The sequence below is a fragment of the Patiria miniata genome, unplaced genomic scaffold (genome assembly GCF_015706575.1).
Source record: "Patiria miniata isolate m_02_andy unplaced genomic scaffold, ASM1570657v1 HiC_scaffold_10, whole genome shotgun sequence".
NCBI classification, from domain to species: domain Eukaryota; kingdom Metazoa; phylum Echinodermata; class Asteroidea; order Valvatida; family Asterinidae; genus Patiria; species Patiria miniata.
The window spans coordinates 8,416,572-8,434,349 of NW_024037048.1; the positions used below are offsets into that span (position 1 = coordinate 8,416,572).

Here is a 17,778-nt window from a genome sequence, read left to right on the forward strand (position 1 = left end):
TGAATCTCAGACTGTGGAGTTCAGGATTTAGTTGAGGTTTAGGTCTAAACTGTAACTTTGCTATTTCAAGGATTTCAACTTTTGTTCCCCAGTATTATTGGCTTGGGCTTCAAGGTAGAGTATATCATTTGCAGCTATCCAAAAAGTAACTGACAAAATTGTTGTTGAAAAGCTTACTTGGTTTGAAGATAGTAATGTTGCTAAACATCCTACAAAAAGTTTTTTTCTAGCATGCTGTCCTTTTGAAGAAAAAAATAAAAGAAGGCCATTTCCAAAAGTGACGCATCATTTTTGGAAATTTCAGTCAGCAGTTGGTTGGTAATTTGGCAAATCCGTGCATGGGTGCGTGCAAGCGTTGACAAGACGTGCGTGCAAGTGTTAACAAGACCTGCGCGGAAGCGTTAACAAGTTACACACGTGCGAGCGGTTGCTCTAATTTGTTGACTCGGTGCGTGACATCGCTGCAATGACGTAGCTGCAATCAGCTGAATGAGAACGTGTCCTGGACGCTCATTTTGGGCGCAATTCAAAAAATGACTCGGCAACTTTTGAATTGAAATCGAGATCCTAGAATATTGTTTTCTCGGAATATACAGCATTCACAGAGCTAAAACCTCATCAGGTTAGTTGTTAAGCACCCTTCTTTAGATTTAGAGCCCTTTTGTTGCTTCAAACGAAAAAAGTGCACAAATGACAAATGATACACTGTACCTTTAAATCACCTTTAGTTATTAAAGTTTGTTTCAAGCACTAGTTCTGTACATAAAATCTTGATTGATGTATTACCCTGGAACAGAGGAAGTACCCTAATACCTTAAGGAAAGTTCTCCTCTTGGTAGAAGACGCCAGTAGTGCGTGGTCCAACTTCAGGCTCAGGTCTTCCAAAAGGAAATGGAGCTCTGGCGGTTGAAGCTTCAGCACCACAACCTCCTGCAAACATTTGGCACGAATATAATCAGAACAAAGTCAGGACGATGTTGATTGATACTGATCTTTTACTACAAACTGGAGCTCAAGTGTAATACATTTTAGTCTAAACAAGTAAACATGCATAATTTGAATTCTATAAAGCTGCCTACACTTAAGACTAGTCTTCAGACAACATAACTGGAGCTACTTTATTAACAAGTAAAGCAAAACAACTCAGTGGTGTATATGTTGAACAACGTTGGGGCAAGGACACTGCCCTGTGGTAAACCATTCTTCTGGCGTCTCCATCGGCTGTTCTGACCATTCAAGTGGACGAAAAAGCGGCGATTTTCCATCATTGTCATGATGAACTAGACAAGATGAGAGTCCTGTGGTGTTTGTTGCAGCTTGACTTTCATGGTACCAACAACTTTTTGATACCAAAAACATAAAAATTGGACCACGGGTTGCCGCACAGCAAACATGAAATTACCCATATACGATGTGTACACAGAGCAGAATTACCATTCATGCATATGAATAATTAATTAGCCATAATTCCAAAACGCTTTGATCTATAGTCAGGAAATTTCTTGGGTGTGTTCATGATAAGTTGTTCTATACATGTTCCGAGTTTCAAAATTTTTCCTCACTCGATGGCCGAGATCTCTCACCCCCCCCCCAAACCCGGCTGAGAGATGGTCAAAATAACCCGGCCCTTTTAGGGTTAATAGATAAACCAGTTTTACCAGATAACCCAGTTTTATCAGATTAGCCAGTTTTACAAGTTAACACAGTTAGAGTTTAAGTTGGTGACCCAAGTTGACCAGATTACCCAATTAATCCAGGGTTACCAGAACCATGCTAATTTTCTTTTGATTTTCTTTATTTCTCACCCTTGTGTGCATCTCTGAATCTAAGACACTCTTCGTCACCAGTCCGCAGCCAAGTATATTGAAGACATCAATGTCGAGCTCCCTAAAGTAAGTCCTATACCGAGACAAGTCCACAGCCCCCTTGGTGACAGACTCTGACCCGCCCGCTTCGGTATCTGTAGATCTGTTCTGGGTTGTGTTCTGGGTTGTGTCCAGGCTTGTGTCCTGGGTGCTGGAGTGAGCAACGGTGTCGTTCAAGATACCGGATGTGTTGGCGGCATTTTTCTCCTTCCTATTTCGAGCGAGAGAGCAAGAATTATTGGGAAAAACTTGAACATCGGTTGAACAGAGATGAGATTGACAATTAAAATAAAAGCCTGAAAATTGATGAAAGGTCTGAAAGATGCATATGTCTTTCTCTCAGATTCAAAAATTTTGATTTTAGACAAAAGTATGAAAATATCAAGTCTGGTTGAAGCATAAAATTTAACAAGTGTAAATGTAGTTGACCAATTTTATGAAGTGGAGAAAAAAAAACCCTTAATGGTTCAAACTCAACTGTTATACCGCTGTCTTGAATGCTGTATTTTCATTGGCCTACAACGATCACGTGTTAAGTTTATGAAAAGGCATAGCACACTCCCTGTGGGATATCACATACGTGATATCCAAGTGTGCTATGACTTTGTACATGCGATACATTCGGTGTGAAACGCTTGTATCGTTGGTACCCATGCTATTTTCACCATGTTTTCACACATGAGTGGGAGCGGCGAACTAGCAGACGATCAGCTGTTTCGAGCACGCAAAATGCATGTGAGTTGATGTTCGTTTGACATGATTGTTGTGTTTACTGCTGTTTATTTTTGTGATTTTTCATCAAAATCCAAAGAATCCAAGACAGAGGTATACCAAAACAATTGTTGACTGCTGTGATGTGGGATATGACCTTTTGAACACCCTAGGGGTGCATAGCACCCCCGCATAGCACAGGTGCTATGCGCCCCTCGGGTGTTCAAAACGTCATATCCCACATCACAGCAGTCAACAATTGTTAATTATGTTACCTCCCGAGTGAAAGTTGGAAAAAATCACTCGGGTGGGACTCGAACCCACGACCTCCTGCTTTCTAGTGCAGATGTCTTACCACTTGACCACCGAGCTAACGGGATCGGTTGGCCGGTTCGAATCTGATGTACATAGCAGCGGGTACCGCACAAACTATTATAAGATGGAATTTTGTGTCGGGGCGCAAATCTGCACTGGTAAGACATCTGCACTAGAAAGCAGGAGGTCGTGGGTTCGAGTCCCACCCGAGTGATTTTTTCCAACTTTCACTCGGGAGGTAACACACTGAGTATACAGTGTTTAAAAAACGTCAGTGAAAGGCAAAACCTAATTTGATTTATATCACCCCGACGCAAAATTCCATCTTATAATTGTTAATTATAAAAATATGGAGATAATATGAGGCTAATTGCTGCCTTGAAATTTCTAAAGTTATATCTGTATACAATATGACAGCTACAATTTACAAGTTTAGCAACCTTTCAATATGTGCATTTTTTTAAAAATCTGTCACGTATACGTAGCGTATGCATTTCATTTTAACGGACATGAAATATCGATGTATCTGTCACATATACGTTGCATATGTGTTTCATTTTAACGGACATGAACATTCAATATCGTAATGTGGCACGCGTAGCGTGGTTTCGATTGGCTGTCAAATCGCTCCATGGAGTGATTTTGACGGATACGCAACGCATACGCAACGTTTTCATTAAACGGATCAAAATGCGCACGTTACGAAAAGGCGGCTTTTACAGTGGTGTCACCAGAGGGGGGTGTCACATGTCCTGCCACATTTCTTGTTTTTATGTCGGCAAAACTGTGTCCGTATTGGCACAGGGATGTATCAAAACGGTCTCTGATGTTTGCATGAAATTTGAGGTATACAGTATACATGTACACAGGTCAGTAGGATGGTAGTATGTTGTTAACAATTTTTTAACTGAAATCCAGAAATTGCAGGAGGACATTCATCCCTGCTGGCAAAATCACGTGCTTGTCAACAAAATCATGTTGATATGCCACGATGAATAGTGCCACCTATTGAATGACAATGGCCATTTATGTCCCCTATGAACAGGGCTCCCATTTATTTTCAGTCGGTGTCAAGCCACCCCCTTGGGGGGGGGGGGGGGAGGGGCTGGCTGGCAGGTGACAGGGGAAAATTCCTGTCTACCTTCCAGCCTTCCAGCACGGAGTGGTCTTTCGGCAAATTAGTCATCACCCCACCTCCATTCAAATTCGTCTGGGGACTCCCAGACCAGTCATCAAGTTATTTAGAAGTCCAGCTCTTGCATATTCTGGTCAGTTGGTTTCTGGACAATTACTGCAAGGATAAACCACTGATCTCTGTATAAAGACTGGATAGCGTACAGAAAGCCGCAGAAGAGCGCCATTTGAAGCCATATTGGAGAGACCGGCTGGTGATCTATAGAGGACAAGTTGCCGTCATTGTATATTGTGGTTCGCCTGGTTTACATTTTGTCCACCGCCACTGACCACGTTTTATAATTTGTCAAAAGTTGTGGTTTACTTTTGAATGCCACAGTTCACCTTTTGCGACGTTTGGAAATATAATCAAGACAGAAATTTGTCCTTTTTAGATCACCACAATACGTGTACGTGATCAAAATGCACATCAACTCATGCACACGCAGAACGTTTGTATATACACGGCCATTTTTGAAAGACCGGGGGCGAACTGGTCAAAATGTAAATTCAAGCCTGTGACTCGTGTGGGGGTTTCCGCTAACCAGTCTTTATATAGAGATGAGTGGGATAAACTCTACTTCCATTTGTGATTGCACCAATGTCACTCACTCCTTGGGCTTTCGTCCTCTTTTGCTCCCGACGGTAGCTGTGTTCGTTGGGCCGGATGTGGAAGTTGAGGCACCATCGCTACTCAGAACTGAATCGTTGTCAAAGTTGGCCAGGGGCGGGCTGAAGTTAGGGGTTTCTGCAAGCACGCATGATTGGACAAAATAGCATGTGTTTGTGGATTTATAAAGATGTTCAAAATTGACGGTTCTCAGAAGGCAAGGTCTGCTTTTTTTAATATCTCGGAGCTGAGGTGAATTATAGAGCGAGGAGAGTTGATAGCAATGTGTTGCATATGAGCCAGTATATGGGCGCCAGTTAGTGCACATATAAAGGGGAGAAAACACAACAAATTTTCTGAGTGTTCACAAATCCAAAGTGTCTTTGCAGAGGACTGGAAACTGGAAAGATGCTCAAGTGTCCTTTTCACTGTTGGGGGAGGGGGGGGGGGTGCAATGATGTCCGCAGCATTATTTGCAATTACACAGGAACTTAATGAGTAAATACTTAACCCCTTAGCACCTGTGCTACATTGTACTACATTGTACTACATTGTACTACATTGTACTCCATTGTATTACATTGTGTTTATTCACTGAAGAATCAATAAAACTATAATGCTACAGTGAGTAATTGGCAGGGCAGTTCTGGGCGCTACAATTACTAAAGGGTTCATTTGGAAAAAGACTTGATGATACCACAACATGTGTAAAACTGTTTTACCTGCCATAATGAACCAAAACAATTCAAGATAAATAACTGCTATCTGTTTATCATACCTGCCAAGCACGTCTGTAGATGTTTCTGGACTTCTGTGATGTTCTTGAGTCTCGCCAGCACCTTGCCCCGCATCTCAGCATCTGTCAGTCCACTGAAGGCATTCACAATCTACAAAATAATAAGATAAATACAATAATTTATTGGCTGTATCTAGCGTTTTCTACCAAAGTCTCAAAGCACTTCACAATTATTACCCCTGTTCATCAGGCCATGAGACCAATTATCAGCAGCAACTCGAGATCAGCGCAATCTGGTCTCTATCCTCACAGTTACCTCTTGATACTCCTGAAGAGAGGCAAATAAAGTGTCTTGCCTCAGAGCACAAGCACCCTAATTCCCTGTCAGGATTTGGACCCACACACCACTGCACACAAGTCGGACTCAACAACCACTGGACCACGGCATGCAAAAAGTGATCAACCACATTTCATGTATACATTTTTCTCCAACCCGATTATTTTGGTACAACTGACAAACCATAAACATAACCCTGCTACTCACTGTACAACCTTATTGAACATTACTTGTCAAGTACCAGTGTGAGTACATTTCCAAGAGTATGAGTGTACATGTACTTCAGAGAGTAAAAGTAACAATTCCATGAGCAGGAGTACGATTATCAGCACGAGTATGAGCACAAGTACGAATACAAGTACAAGTACAAGTACAAGAACGAGTACGAGTACAAGTACAAGTACGAGTACAAGTACAAGTACGAGTACGAGTACGAGTATGAGCACAAGTACGAATACAAGTACAAGTACAAGAACGAGTACGAGTACGAGGACGAGGATGAGTATGAGCACAAGTACGAATACAAGTACAAGTACAAGAACGAGTACGAGTACGAGGACGAGGACGAGGACGAGTATGAGCACAAGTACGAATACAAGTACAAGAACGAGTACGAGTACGAGTACGAGGACGAGGACGAGTATGAGCACAAGTACGAATACAAGTACAAGTACAAGTACAAGAACGAGTACGAATACAAGTACAAGTACAAGTACAAGTACGAGTACGAGTACGAGTATGAGCACAAGTACGAATACAAGTACAAGTACAAGAACTAGTACGAGTACGAGTACGAGTACGAGTACGAGTACGAGTACGAGTACGAGTACGAGTAAGAGTATATATGAGTATAAGTAGAGTGAGAGCTGCTTTTGCTGGGTAGACATGTTTCCAAGTACTTCTTGTCAGAATAGGCATCACTGAAAGCGGAAAATGTGTGTGTGGGTGGGCTGTCATCACGTTTGCTAGTAAGCTTTTCATTGTTAGGAAAATTAAGACCGAGTTATGGGGACTTTCTGCTGTCCCCACAGTGTCTTCGGTCCCCAAAGTACCATGGGACAACAAGTGTGTAGTCCCCACAGTTAGGGAACAAGAATGGGTGCGTGTGTTCAAGAGTTGATCGGTCACTGTTGATCCCACGCAGAGCATGTGACAGGGGCGGCGGTGAAGCCAAAACATATATGCAAAAGCCATTCAAACAGAAGGAGAAGCTTCTTTCCCTGCATTTCCCTCTGTGACTACAGGTACTTTGCCATGAGTGCTGGTAAATTCTTTCTCATGAGTACAATTATGAGTATGAGTCATAGAGCTATATCAAATTACTAGAGCGCTAACTCCTCATTCTTGATATGAGTACTACAACAGTGATGAGAACTACAACAGTAATGAGTACTACAGAACTGACTCCTACCTCTCTGAACCAGTTGATGGTCAGGAACAGACAAGTGCAGAGCATCTCTCGCTCATTCTTGGCCAAGGAACTGATCTTAGATATGACTTCATTGCTGACGTTATAGAGTGGGCAGCCTAACAGTGCATCGATCCCCTCCATGTTATCGTTCTGCGCCATCTCACACATCCTCAGCAGGCGGAAGTGGGGAGTCATGCAGAGGGGCGAGACAGTGCGAGATCTGAAGGGAGCAAGTAGGGAAGAAGGGTGGGGGGGGGGGGGAAGAAGTGCACATGAAATTTTACCACTAATAATTGAGAGGCGTTCTGGAAAAAAAAAATGAACAAGGTTGATTATTTTCCAAATTTTCCGATTTACTTATATTTGCGGTCTTTTACACATCTACTACACATATATGTTAAAGATATATTATAAAATATGTGGAGTGAAAGTGTTTTTAAGGAAAAACACTTGGCATCTTTCATATTCACATGAACAAAACTCAAAACTTTAACGGCCTTTTCTCAGTATTTTACTTTTTTGACATGTCGATAAATGCAAATTTTAAACAGCTGTAACTTGTCAACAGAATGTCTGATTGAAGTGCAACAAACAGCATTGTAAGGAGAATTTATTCTCTTTCCTAATACCCGCAACCCTCATTTCGACCTCTGCCAAGCTCTGTCTTATTTTGCCAGAACGCCTCCCGATTCAGTAAAACTTTTTTTGCACTCTTCTTTGGAAGAACATTTCCAAACAATCGTTTACAAAAAAAGTTCCAGTACAGAATATTTACTCGTGGAATGGCACAGGCATTCCTTTGTCATTCTTTGTATTGTTTTGATCGTGATTTTGATTGTGTCGTAGTGGAGTCTATCACAAGTTTGATCAAAAGTAGATCCCAAGTCCTTTTAACGAGTCTAGTCACAAGTAACAGGGGATGAACAATCACAAAGGAATGCCTTGTCACAGCTCATTTGAATAACTTGTGACTTGACTTGGGACTGGAGAACTTGTGATGGACTTGTAACCACAACACTGTTCAATTGAAACCCTGGAAACAAAAGTGCCAATCCGCCGTTTCTTCCACCCGTTTGAAACTGGCATTCCAGGGTCAAGAATTACGTTTTCAACTTGGCTTTACTCAGTGTGACTTGAAAAGATTGGGGTAAGGGTGGCGTAGCGGTACTTTCCTCCCCTTCCACCGCTGTGACATGGGTTCAAATCCCACCTGGGCCAACGTGTGGATTGGGTTTTCAGTCCCTACATCATTCTGGAGTTTTCCTCCCACCACTAAAACTGTAATTTTCCTTCTACATCTTCTACCAAAAGACCCCACTAGAAGTAAGCCCTATCCATCCTGTTCTGGCCCTTGCGCTATTGGATGTTGTCGAAATCAATAAAAATTAACTAAAATTATAAAAAATAAATAATCAGATGTCAGTTTTAAACAGGTGAACTTTGCTTTCAACCGACAAATAACTGCGATAGTCGATCTTTCAATGTCGTCGTTCCGGTTTCAAATGTCAAACTTTTCGCACCCTAACTTCAAATCTCTGGAACAGTTTTATTCAGAGCGACTCAGTAACTCTAGTCCAAAACAGGTGCGAGCAACCCATCTAACCTGTCAGTTTCTGATTCCTCATTTGGCAATGAGCCAAGGTTCAGCTGGGCCCTCTCCGCCTTACTGACGAGGGGCAGCAGGTTGATGGCCACGCCCCCCTGGGACTCTTCAGCTTCCAGACCGTACACCTCACTCAACGGCAAACCGTAGTCCCTTGGGTGAAAAATAGATAAGAAATTCTTTATTACTTGGTACTTGGTTGGTTCTTCTCCTAAATACTCCACCGGGGAGTTTTAACAACAGGAGGCCAGAAACACAGGGGCAAACCTCTTTTATATTCTTCAAGTTCTTCTTTCTGTGGCGTGTCCTTTCCTCATTGACAGACCGTAGTCCTTAAAAGATGTGCTATCCACGCTTTTCAACAAAGTTGAATTCCTTTTCTCTTTACACAAATTTTGAATTGTATGTTTTATATTTAACGAAGAAAACAAAAACTACTTTTATAAATTTTTGAGCATCTGCAGATCTCTGAAGAAAAAAGCTTTTACTTTGGGTTGCTGGTATGCACCCAAACCAGTCTACAATGAGTAGACTGGTTTCCGGTCCTTCATTATCGCTTCTGATAGGGACAGAGAACCAGTCTACCATGCAAGAACTGAATTTCTGTCAGACTGCAAATAATTAAAAGGGCCTATGCGATGTATCTTTGTTTAATGCAATCCTTGAAAATGTATCTTTGTGTCCCATTAAACCTTATTTTAAATTTTCGCTTTGCCATTTTGGTGCCTTTTTGGTTTTTATGGTAAAGCACATTTCCATATTCATGAGCAAAAGTGTGATGTCATTCAGACAGAAACCTCAGCGTTACAGTTATTTCAGCACCAAAGGTTGCCAGAATTTCAGATATTTTGTTGCTGTAATTTGTTTCTTTGTTGGTGATTCGATGTTGTGTCGGTACACCAATGAGCAAACTTTGCTCACAAACGTTTTCAATGAGCACATTTTTGGGTTCACAATTTGAACACAAAACCCCTAAACTGAGCAGCGCCTTCTTGAAATGACATCACAGCAACAGCGCCCTCAGTTGCACAATAAAGCGTGGTCAAATTTGAAATGTTTAAAGAAGTGCACGTTTCAATAAAATTAGCCAAAAAGAGATGTCATACAGTTTTCATACATCTAGGAGGAGAAATTTGCACAGAATATGTTCCTTTTAAACCACAGCCAGGTTCCACTGTTTTAAGTCCAAAGCAACGTTTCACTCCATTAGAACCATTGGCAAAGATAAAGAAAGCAAAGTGTATAGTGCATAGTTTCTTTCATTCATATAATTCTATCAGTTAAGTTTATCGTCAAAAGAATTTGTTTTACCCCGAGACTTGATCAGCTTCGACGTCGACAACAAAGTCATCTTGAAAGTCATTCAGAATGCTATCGCCTATAAATTCCTGGGAGAAAAATTTATAAAAAAGGCATTTAAAGGGAATATACAACATTTGCAAACATCGAAAAATAAAAATACCAAGTTTTTATGAAATACCTTACTAGGATGTTGGTAAATGACAGTCTAAAGCATCCTGTAAAATTATGGCACCTGGTGTGAAGTCAATTTCAAGAAAATTGTATTTTTGTATAAATTTCCAACAGTGGTCGGCCGACCACCGTTGGAAAAACCTAACTATTTTTCAACTACTGCTCTAATCCATCATTTTTTCCAGTCCAAATTTTGTTTGCTATTGGTTACATGTTCATGAACGGGTGCAGGCCAGGTAGACTGGTTCCCTTACCCTACAAATTTCTGGCATCTATAAATTGATCCATTTTATCTTTAGTGGAGTCAGGGAACCAGACTACTCCACCATTTGTGTTTTTCTTGGTTTTCCAGCATTTTCGAACACAAAACTTCAAACATATCAGTGGAACAATATTTGATCTATCATAGCAACCCCTCAAATAGTTCATTTCTGAGAATTACAGCAAAACCCAATGATGTACATTCCCTTTAATAACATGTTGATAGTTTGGACATTTCAACAAGATAACGCAAGCCTGGTAAAGCCAGCCCCACGCCAGTCAAAATCAGAGCGCACAATATTCTAACCAATTGATTTGGAATTGCTGTTCACACTGGAATTCTTCTCATGCATCTGGTCTTAACACAATGAGGCAGATGTAGCCTTTACGGGAATCAAGTTGGCGTAGCAGTTTTGCCCCGCTTTCCACCGCTGTGACCCGGGTTCGATTCCTGCCCTGGTCATATGTGGATTGGGTTTTGAGTCTCTACCTTAGGGAGCACAGCGAATACCCTGACGCAGGAAAGCCTTTAAAAAGGCCCAGACATGCCGAAGCTAAGCCTTGGCCCCACGGCCTTTTTAATCCCCATCCAATGACAATAGACACAGACCCTATGAATAGACGACAAGCCCAGACTTGGCTGACAGATCAGCTTCCTTTTGTGTGCCAGCTGGCCAGGCGCATTCCAGTATAACACAGGAAATGGGCCCCCACCCCAAGAATATTATCCTGGGGTTCCCTATCTCTAAAAAAAAAATTGTTTTTTTTTTTCATTGTCTTCTATTAATTAACAGGTTTCTTCAGGCTTGAGAGCTACAGTGCATAGGTCACTTTTGAGGAGTAATAAGAATTAAGCAGCGTTACGGGATAATCCTATATAGGCTATCAGCTTCAGTCCAAACATTGGGCCACCGATATCAAATGATCGAAAGAAGCAATGCTCATAGCGATTTTTGGCAAGGTATGCACATCTGGAGTTGGAAAATGTGTGATAGCTTTGCAGTGTGAGCGGTGGCGTATTTTTGGTGTTATCACTTTTAATTGTTTTTTTTTTTAACTGGCCGCCAATATGCTTGTTACTGGATTAATTTAATGTGGCAACAAGCATGTTTTGGCGCCATTTTTAAAAAAAAAGTAATAGCACCTAAAAAAGCTGCCACCGCTGCAATGCTATCACATACAGGGGTGCATACCTTACCAAAAATCACAATGAGCATTATTCCCCTCATTTGATACCGACTAAACCCCCAGGCTGATGGCCTAATACAAAAGCACTGCCCAGTAAACTACAACCAGTCAGAAGTGTCAGTCAGTCAGTCGGGGAGTCGGTCAGTCAGTCAGTCAGTCAGTCAGTCAGTCAGTGAGATAGTAGCCTTTAGTCAAGGCGCACATGTCTACCCGGACGCCTGGCGCCCCAGATTCTGGCACGAAAAAAAGACCAGTCGAGTGGCGAATCCACGAGCGCCTTTACCATCTCGTGGAGCTAATCATTATTCATTTTTTTTCAAGTAATATGAATCACGCATGATTGTATGCGTATGAACCAATCACCACGAACAAGCCATTTTTGAGGTGATGACACGTGTGCACGCCCTTGAGCGTGCGCGCCACACGCGTTCTAAAAAAATACAAGACGCGCACGCATTCACAACATGTCATGCATCATGCATGAAAATTTGTCTACCGAATTGGTAAACAAATTTCATGGACAAAAAACATAGGCGCTCTCCATGAAATGGTAAAGGCCCTCGCGGCTTCGCCGCTCGTGCTAGCCTTTTTACGTGTCGGCATCCGGGGTGCATCACGTGTCTGGGGTAAGCGCGTGGGACTTGGCTAAAGGCTAGTGTGATAGGCACAAAGAGGACATAGGCGCTCTCCATGAGATGGTAAAGGCCCTCGCGGCTTTGCCGCTCGTGCTAGCCTTTTTACGTGTCGGCATCCGGGGTGCGTCACGTGTCTGGGGTAAGCGCGGTGGACTTGGCTAAAGGCTCGTGCGATAGGCACAATGAGGACACTAGGCTGGCAGTCTGGGACCAGCACAAACTGGCGTCCTACAATGCAGTCATGCATGCAATGTACAACTGTAAAATATGTGCCAAAATCAAAACTATTTCGTACTCTGATAGAGTTAACTTGTTTCAAATGACAGAGTCACACAGTATGTCCCCCCCAAAAAGTGTCTGTCTAAATATTTTTGAAATAACAACAAAACCACAAACAAAATTTTAAATTGTGCAGATACTCCTAATCCTTGGCCTCAACCCCTACGAGTTTTATTAAATTTTTTCACACGCCTCACTGCACAATGGTCAATTGATCACAACCAAATTTTTGGACACCGTGACCAAGTTCCTTGCCTTAATCAATTTCAGTGCTGTGTTAAGTGAGCTGTGTAAAATTCTTCATGTTGTGACAAAGGGCTGCGGTTGGGATTGGAATCATTTGCCTGGCTATCAGTCATCATTTGCCCTTGAGCATTAAACTGAGGTCTAGCTATGATGACCGATAGCCAGGCAAATGATTCCAGTCCCCAATACAAGCAAATACAAAAAAGTGAGCATACTTCTACTTTCTGGTCCAGCTGTCGCTGTTCCACAATGTTGGCCAATTCATCAAAGAACAGTGCTGACGCCTCAGGCATTTTACTGCTACTGCTCCTGACTTGCCCCAGCAACGACACAATCTGGGGTTAAAAACAAAAACCATCCTGAAGTTTAATTTTCAGATCAGATCCAACGGTTCATCGAAACTTGACAAATGTTTTAACTGGACCCAATACAGGGCGAGTCAAAAAGGAAGTGACCTGAATTAATTAATTTTTTTTTATTAAAAAGCAATCAAATCTGATACACCAAATGAAGTATGTATTACAAGACCATGATCTTCCCATCATCTGAAGAAAAAAAAAAGTTATCTGAAGTTCTGCATGTTTTACTAAAAGAGTTGAAAAAAACGGAAACCCACAATATGTATTTCATATTTAAACAAATATTTAGCACCAAACATAATAATGCAGGGGCAGATCCAGGAATTTTCGCAGGGGGGTGTTTTCATCAGCAAACAAATCTGAAAATGTACACGGTTTTTTTTCTCCGGACACTTTGCCTCCGTAAAATCAAAGACTGGGGGGGAGGGGGGGGGGGGGAAGGGGGGCTGTTACCATATTTCAATAGGGGGCGCTGTTCAAATCCGACGATTATTAACACTAGATTACAAAATGGTGTACCGTATTTTGAAAAGGCGGACATTACACCAGTGTAAATTTTGGGCGGGTGTCACGGCGGGTGTCACAGGGGGGGTTTCGACTTATTTTTTAGGATTTGTATGATAATTTTTTTTTTTGGACAGAGCTGGGGGGGGGGGGGGGGAGGTTTGACCCCAAAACCCCCCCTCTGGATCTGCGCCTGTAATGACTTGAATGACGACAAGCGCTCAGACAGCTTGATTTGTGAGGACCAAAAGTTGGTTCCCCCATAATCTCTTCCCGCAGTTGTTATACCAAAACAGCAAAATTCCCATGGTAAAGTCTCAGTGAACGTTCGTACAGGGTGACCCCCCAAAAAGTTGTGCAAGCAAATTATTGTTAAAATTCTCAAAAAGTACCTTACATGAGTGTTTCATTTTGATGGAGCATATTAATTATACTCTTTGTGTATTATCAGTGAAAATGCCATGGAAACCCATTCATGAAAACCAAAGCTGTATTAATATTCCAATGGGAATCGCTCGACCAGCACTCTGCAATGGGTCTTGTCATTATTGTAAATCACATTGGAACAGGGGAAAAAACACATTGCCATTTATAACCTGTTGTATCTCTGGTTTGCATGAATGGATTTTCATCAAAGTTTTTGCTGTGATTATACACAAGAGTACAAACAATATACTCCATCAACATGAAATGCTTTTTGAGAAATTTAGAGATGTCTGCTTGCACAACTTTTTTTTGGCTCACCCTGTATTCTAGTTTTTAACAATCTTTTCAAATACTACCATTTCGTGGTAAATGCGTTTTTCGGGCATGCAACTGGGAATTTAGAAAAAAGGAGGAAATCCCAAACCACACAAGACTTTGTACAGTGTTTTTCAATTTTTAACCCTCCTACTTTTTAAGAGGTCACCATGGTCAAAATGTTTGTATCTCACCTCCTGGCATACTGTGTACAAACCAATAGGGGTCTTGACCAATATTGACCCAAGTAATAACCAGGCTGACAATGCATGTTTCCATAGGAGGGTAATGGCATTCATGAGAAGTAAAAAACAAGGAAATCAGCGGATCCGAGGAAACGTTGCATGCCTGGTTTTTGAACCCGAATGGATGGATTCTTTCTAGGCGCTCCTTAAATGTCCAGTTGACTTCTTTGAAATTTTATTGAAGAGGAAGAATTCTTACGGTGTTGTACATTGTTTGCTCCTTTAATGTCCAGTTGAGTTCTTTGAAATTTTATTGAAGTGGAAGAATTCTTACAGTGTTGTACACTGTTTGCTCCTTTAATGTCCAGTTGAGTTCTTTAAAAGTATATTGAAGTGGAAGAATTCTTACAGTGTTGTACATTGTTTGCTCCTTTAATGTCCAGTTGAGTTCTTTGTAATTGTATTGAATTGGAAGAATTCTTACAGTGTTGTACATTTCTGTAGAGAGCTCCCTCCCTTGACCGGGCTCCTGACGGAACGCCATGTTGCGTACGATCATGAGGGAGCCGATCACGCCAATCCGCTTATACTTGGGACTGTTACTGGACAGCTGTTTCCTGATGACAATGTGCAACTCATCCTGTAGTTGAGAGAGAAAAGAAGCACACAGAAAACTCATTTAACCCCCTATAACTTCCTCAGGACTACCCTGCTAAATCCAACAGAGTCCAACCGGACTTTCCTGCTCAATCCACTGTGCCTCATTTCAGTTGTCTGCTGAATCCAACGGAGTCCAACATGGCGTTATAATGGGGTTCAGTTTCCTGCTGAATCAAACATTTTGCATGAGGAATGTACACCAGGGGTTAAACTGCTCAATCCAACAGGCTCCATCGGGTATGTGACACAGTTGAATCCTGTTCGATTCAGCAGGGTTAGGGTTAAAGCAACAACACTATAAGTGATTATCATATAAAACAATGACGAGCAATAATGAGGAAAAATACATGATTATCAATATACAGCCAAAGTCATTGGCTGCATGTTTCGCAAGCACATGAACTCTTGAACTTTTTGGAATACTCAATGAAATGAAATTGATTGACCGTCAATGAAAATGAACTTCATGAATACCTAAGCCAGTTTACCCATGCCTATGTTGGTCGAGAGCTTGTCACTGGGAGTGGTTTTAAACCGCTGATGAAACACTGGCTGGTTTTAAACACATATTCCTGCACCGCTGCATTCTGCGCCACACTGTGCAGTACGTGCGTACCCCAATCTCCATGAAAGTAGATTTTCAGCACTACGAGCGCAATGCACACATCATAGACACAGCCAAGGGGGTGTTTATTCATGAACATTTGCCTGAGTCAATAAAATCAACTGACCTGTATGTTGGCACATTCCTGGGTGTTTCTGAACGCGAGGACGCTGAGGATGGAGAACAGTTTGCGGATCTGCGGCAGAGACAGGTTGCCTAAGTAGTCCAGCACGCCCTGGGAAAAATCAATCACAAAATGAGTCTCAAATTAGCAAATGAATAAATGAAGGTCTCTGAAGCCCGGTTCATACTTCACGCGAATGCGAAGCGAATTTGACGTCATGGCACGTTCGCTGTGAAATTCGCCCGAGTTGAAATATGTTAAACTTTTACGAATTCGCAGCGCGAATACTTGACATGACGTCACAAATTCGCCTTCGAGCCGACTATGAGGGATTTAGAATTCATTATTCAGGAATGTAAGTGGAAAAGTAACCCAAAAAACAAAGAGGGAATTCCAAGCTTTAATAATAATCATTATTATGCTTTAATAATAATAATTATTATTATTACCCTGGATTGGACATTTGGGAGACATCCCCATAGACTTGTGCACACAATTTTCAAACTTAAATGTGCCTAACCCATATTCCCTTGTCCTTTTCCCACGAATTTCGGTATGTTTACTAATTAGACCACGAGCAACAAATATAAACTAATTTTGACAGAAAAAATTGTGCCTCTAAAGGGGGGGGCTGTGAATGACCAATGTCTCCTATCATGTGAAGAAATTACGATAACGTGTCTCCTTAGTGGTACCTTTACATGTATAATAATATTGGCTTCTTTTATAGCGCTCATGTCCGTCACGAAGTGATGCTCCTGGCGCTCTATTATTCCCCTGGCTTAGCACGGCTGCCATTACGGCGCTCAAGCATTGAAGGATTTATTCCTACCAGGCACCCATTTACTACACCTGGGTGGAGAGAGGCAATCGTAGTAAAGTGCCTTGCCCAAGCGCACAAGCACCATGTTCCCTGTCAGGATTCGAACCCATATACCATGGCTCACGAGTCGAACACCGTAACCACTGGACCACAGCACCCCACACCTTTACAAGAGTTTATACAGTGTTTTTCAATTTGTAACTGCATAAGTGTGAAGTGAAAAACGAGGACAATGCTGGTCTCGAGGACAAGTTGCATGTTTGATTAAAACTAGTACAGTTTTGAGGATTTGTGGTGTATCATTTCTTAAAACAAAAGTGGAGTGTCATGGCCTAGCGGTTAAGAACACCGGACTCATGCTCCGGTGTTTCAGAGGCAACAGTGGCGTGGGTTCGAGCCGCCGCCGGTGGACACTGTGCCCTTGAGCAAGGCACTTAACCATTATTGCTTCGTCCTTCGGATGGGACGTAAAGCCGTAGGTCCTGTGTGTTGTGTAATCCAATGCACGTAAAAGAACCCAGTGACACTTATAGCCAAGAGAAGGGGTTTGCCCCAGTGTTCTGGTCTCCTGTATAAACTCCCACGCGGAGTATTAAGGAGATGAACCAACAAGCAAACCAAGAAAACAAATTGCCCAAAAATCACCAGAAGCAGTAAGTGCACCCCAAGGATCCCTCAGTTTGTGACACCTTGTGAGGACACAGAACAGCCGGTGACTGACTTTCAGGACTCGAGCTGCATCTGAAACTATAAGAATATCCGTCGTGGAAAATATTAGTCGCTAATTTTTTACGACCGAGTGTAACTGCGATGATATTGAGAACAATTGGCATCGGTTGTTGCTAAAAAACAAATCAACAGTCGCAAGTGTAAACAAATTCAGGGATCAACCTCAAAACAGCACTTGCTTAATTGTGTAGGTACCTTTATGAAAA

General features: G+C 41.9%; 1 protein-coding gene across 1 annotated transcript in view; it reads right to left on the reverse strand.

Annotated features, from left to right (window-relative positions):
• The window catches only part of LOC119740567 (Fanconi anemia group D2 protein-like), a 44,737-nt gene extending 28,373 nt beyond the window's left edge, over positions 1-16,364 (reverse strand). Inside the window, exons 1-11 of the mRNA XM_038215916.1 lie at positions 16,332-16,364; positions 16,024-16,131; positions 15,117-15,272; positions 13,059-13,178; positions 10,073-10,149; positions 8,762-8,914; positions 7,159-7,378; positions 5,453-5,561; positions 4,677-4,812; positions 1,806-2,076; positions 814-930 (exon numbers count right to left, since the gene is read on the reverse strand). Of these exons, the coding sequence (XP_038071844.1) occupies positions 814-930; positions 1,806-2,076; positions 4,677-4,812; positions 5,453-5,561; positions 7,159-7,378; positions 8,762-8,914; positions 10,073-10,149; positions 13,059-13,178; positions 15,117-15,272; positions 16,024-16,131; positions 16,332-16,364 (1,500 nt within the window). The remainder of the gene's footprint in view (positions 1-813; positions 931-1,805; positions 2,077-4,676; positions 4,813-5,452; positions 5,562-7,158; positions 7,379-8,761; positions 8,915-10,072; positions 10,150-13,058; positions 13,179-15,116; positions 15,273-16,023; positions 16,132-16,331) is intronic.
• Positions 16,365-17,778: the final 1,414 nt, after the last annotated feature.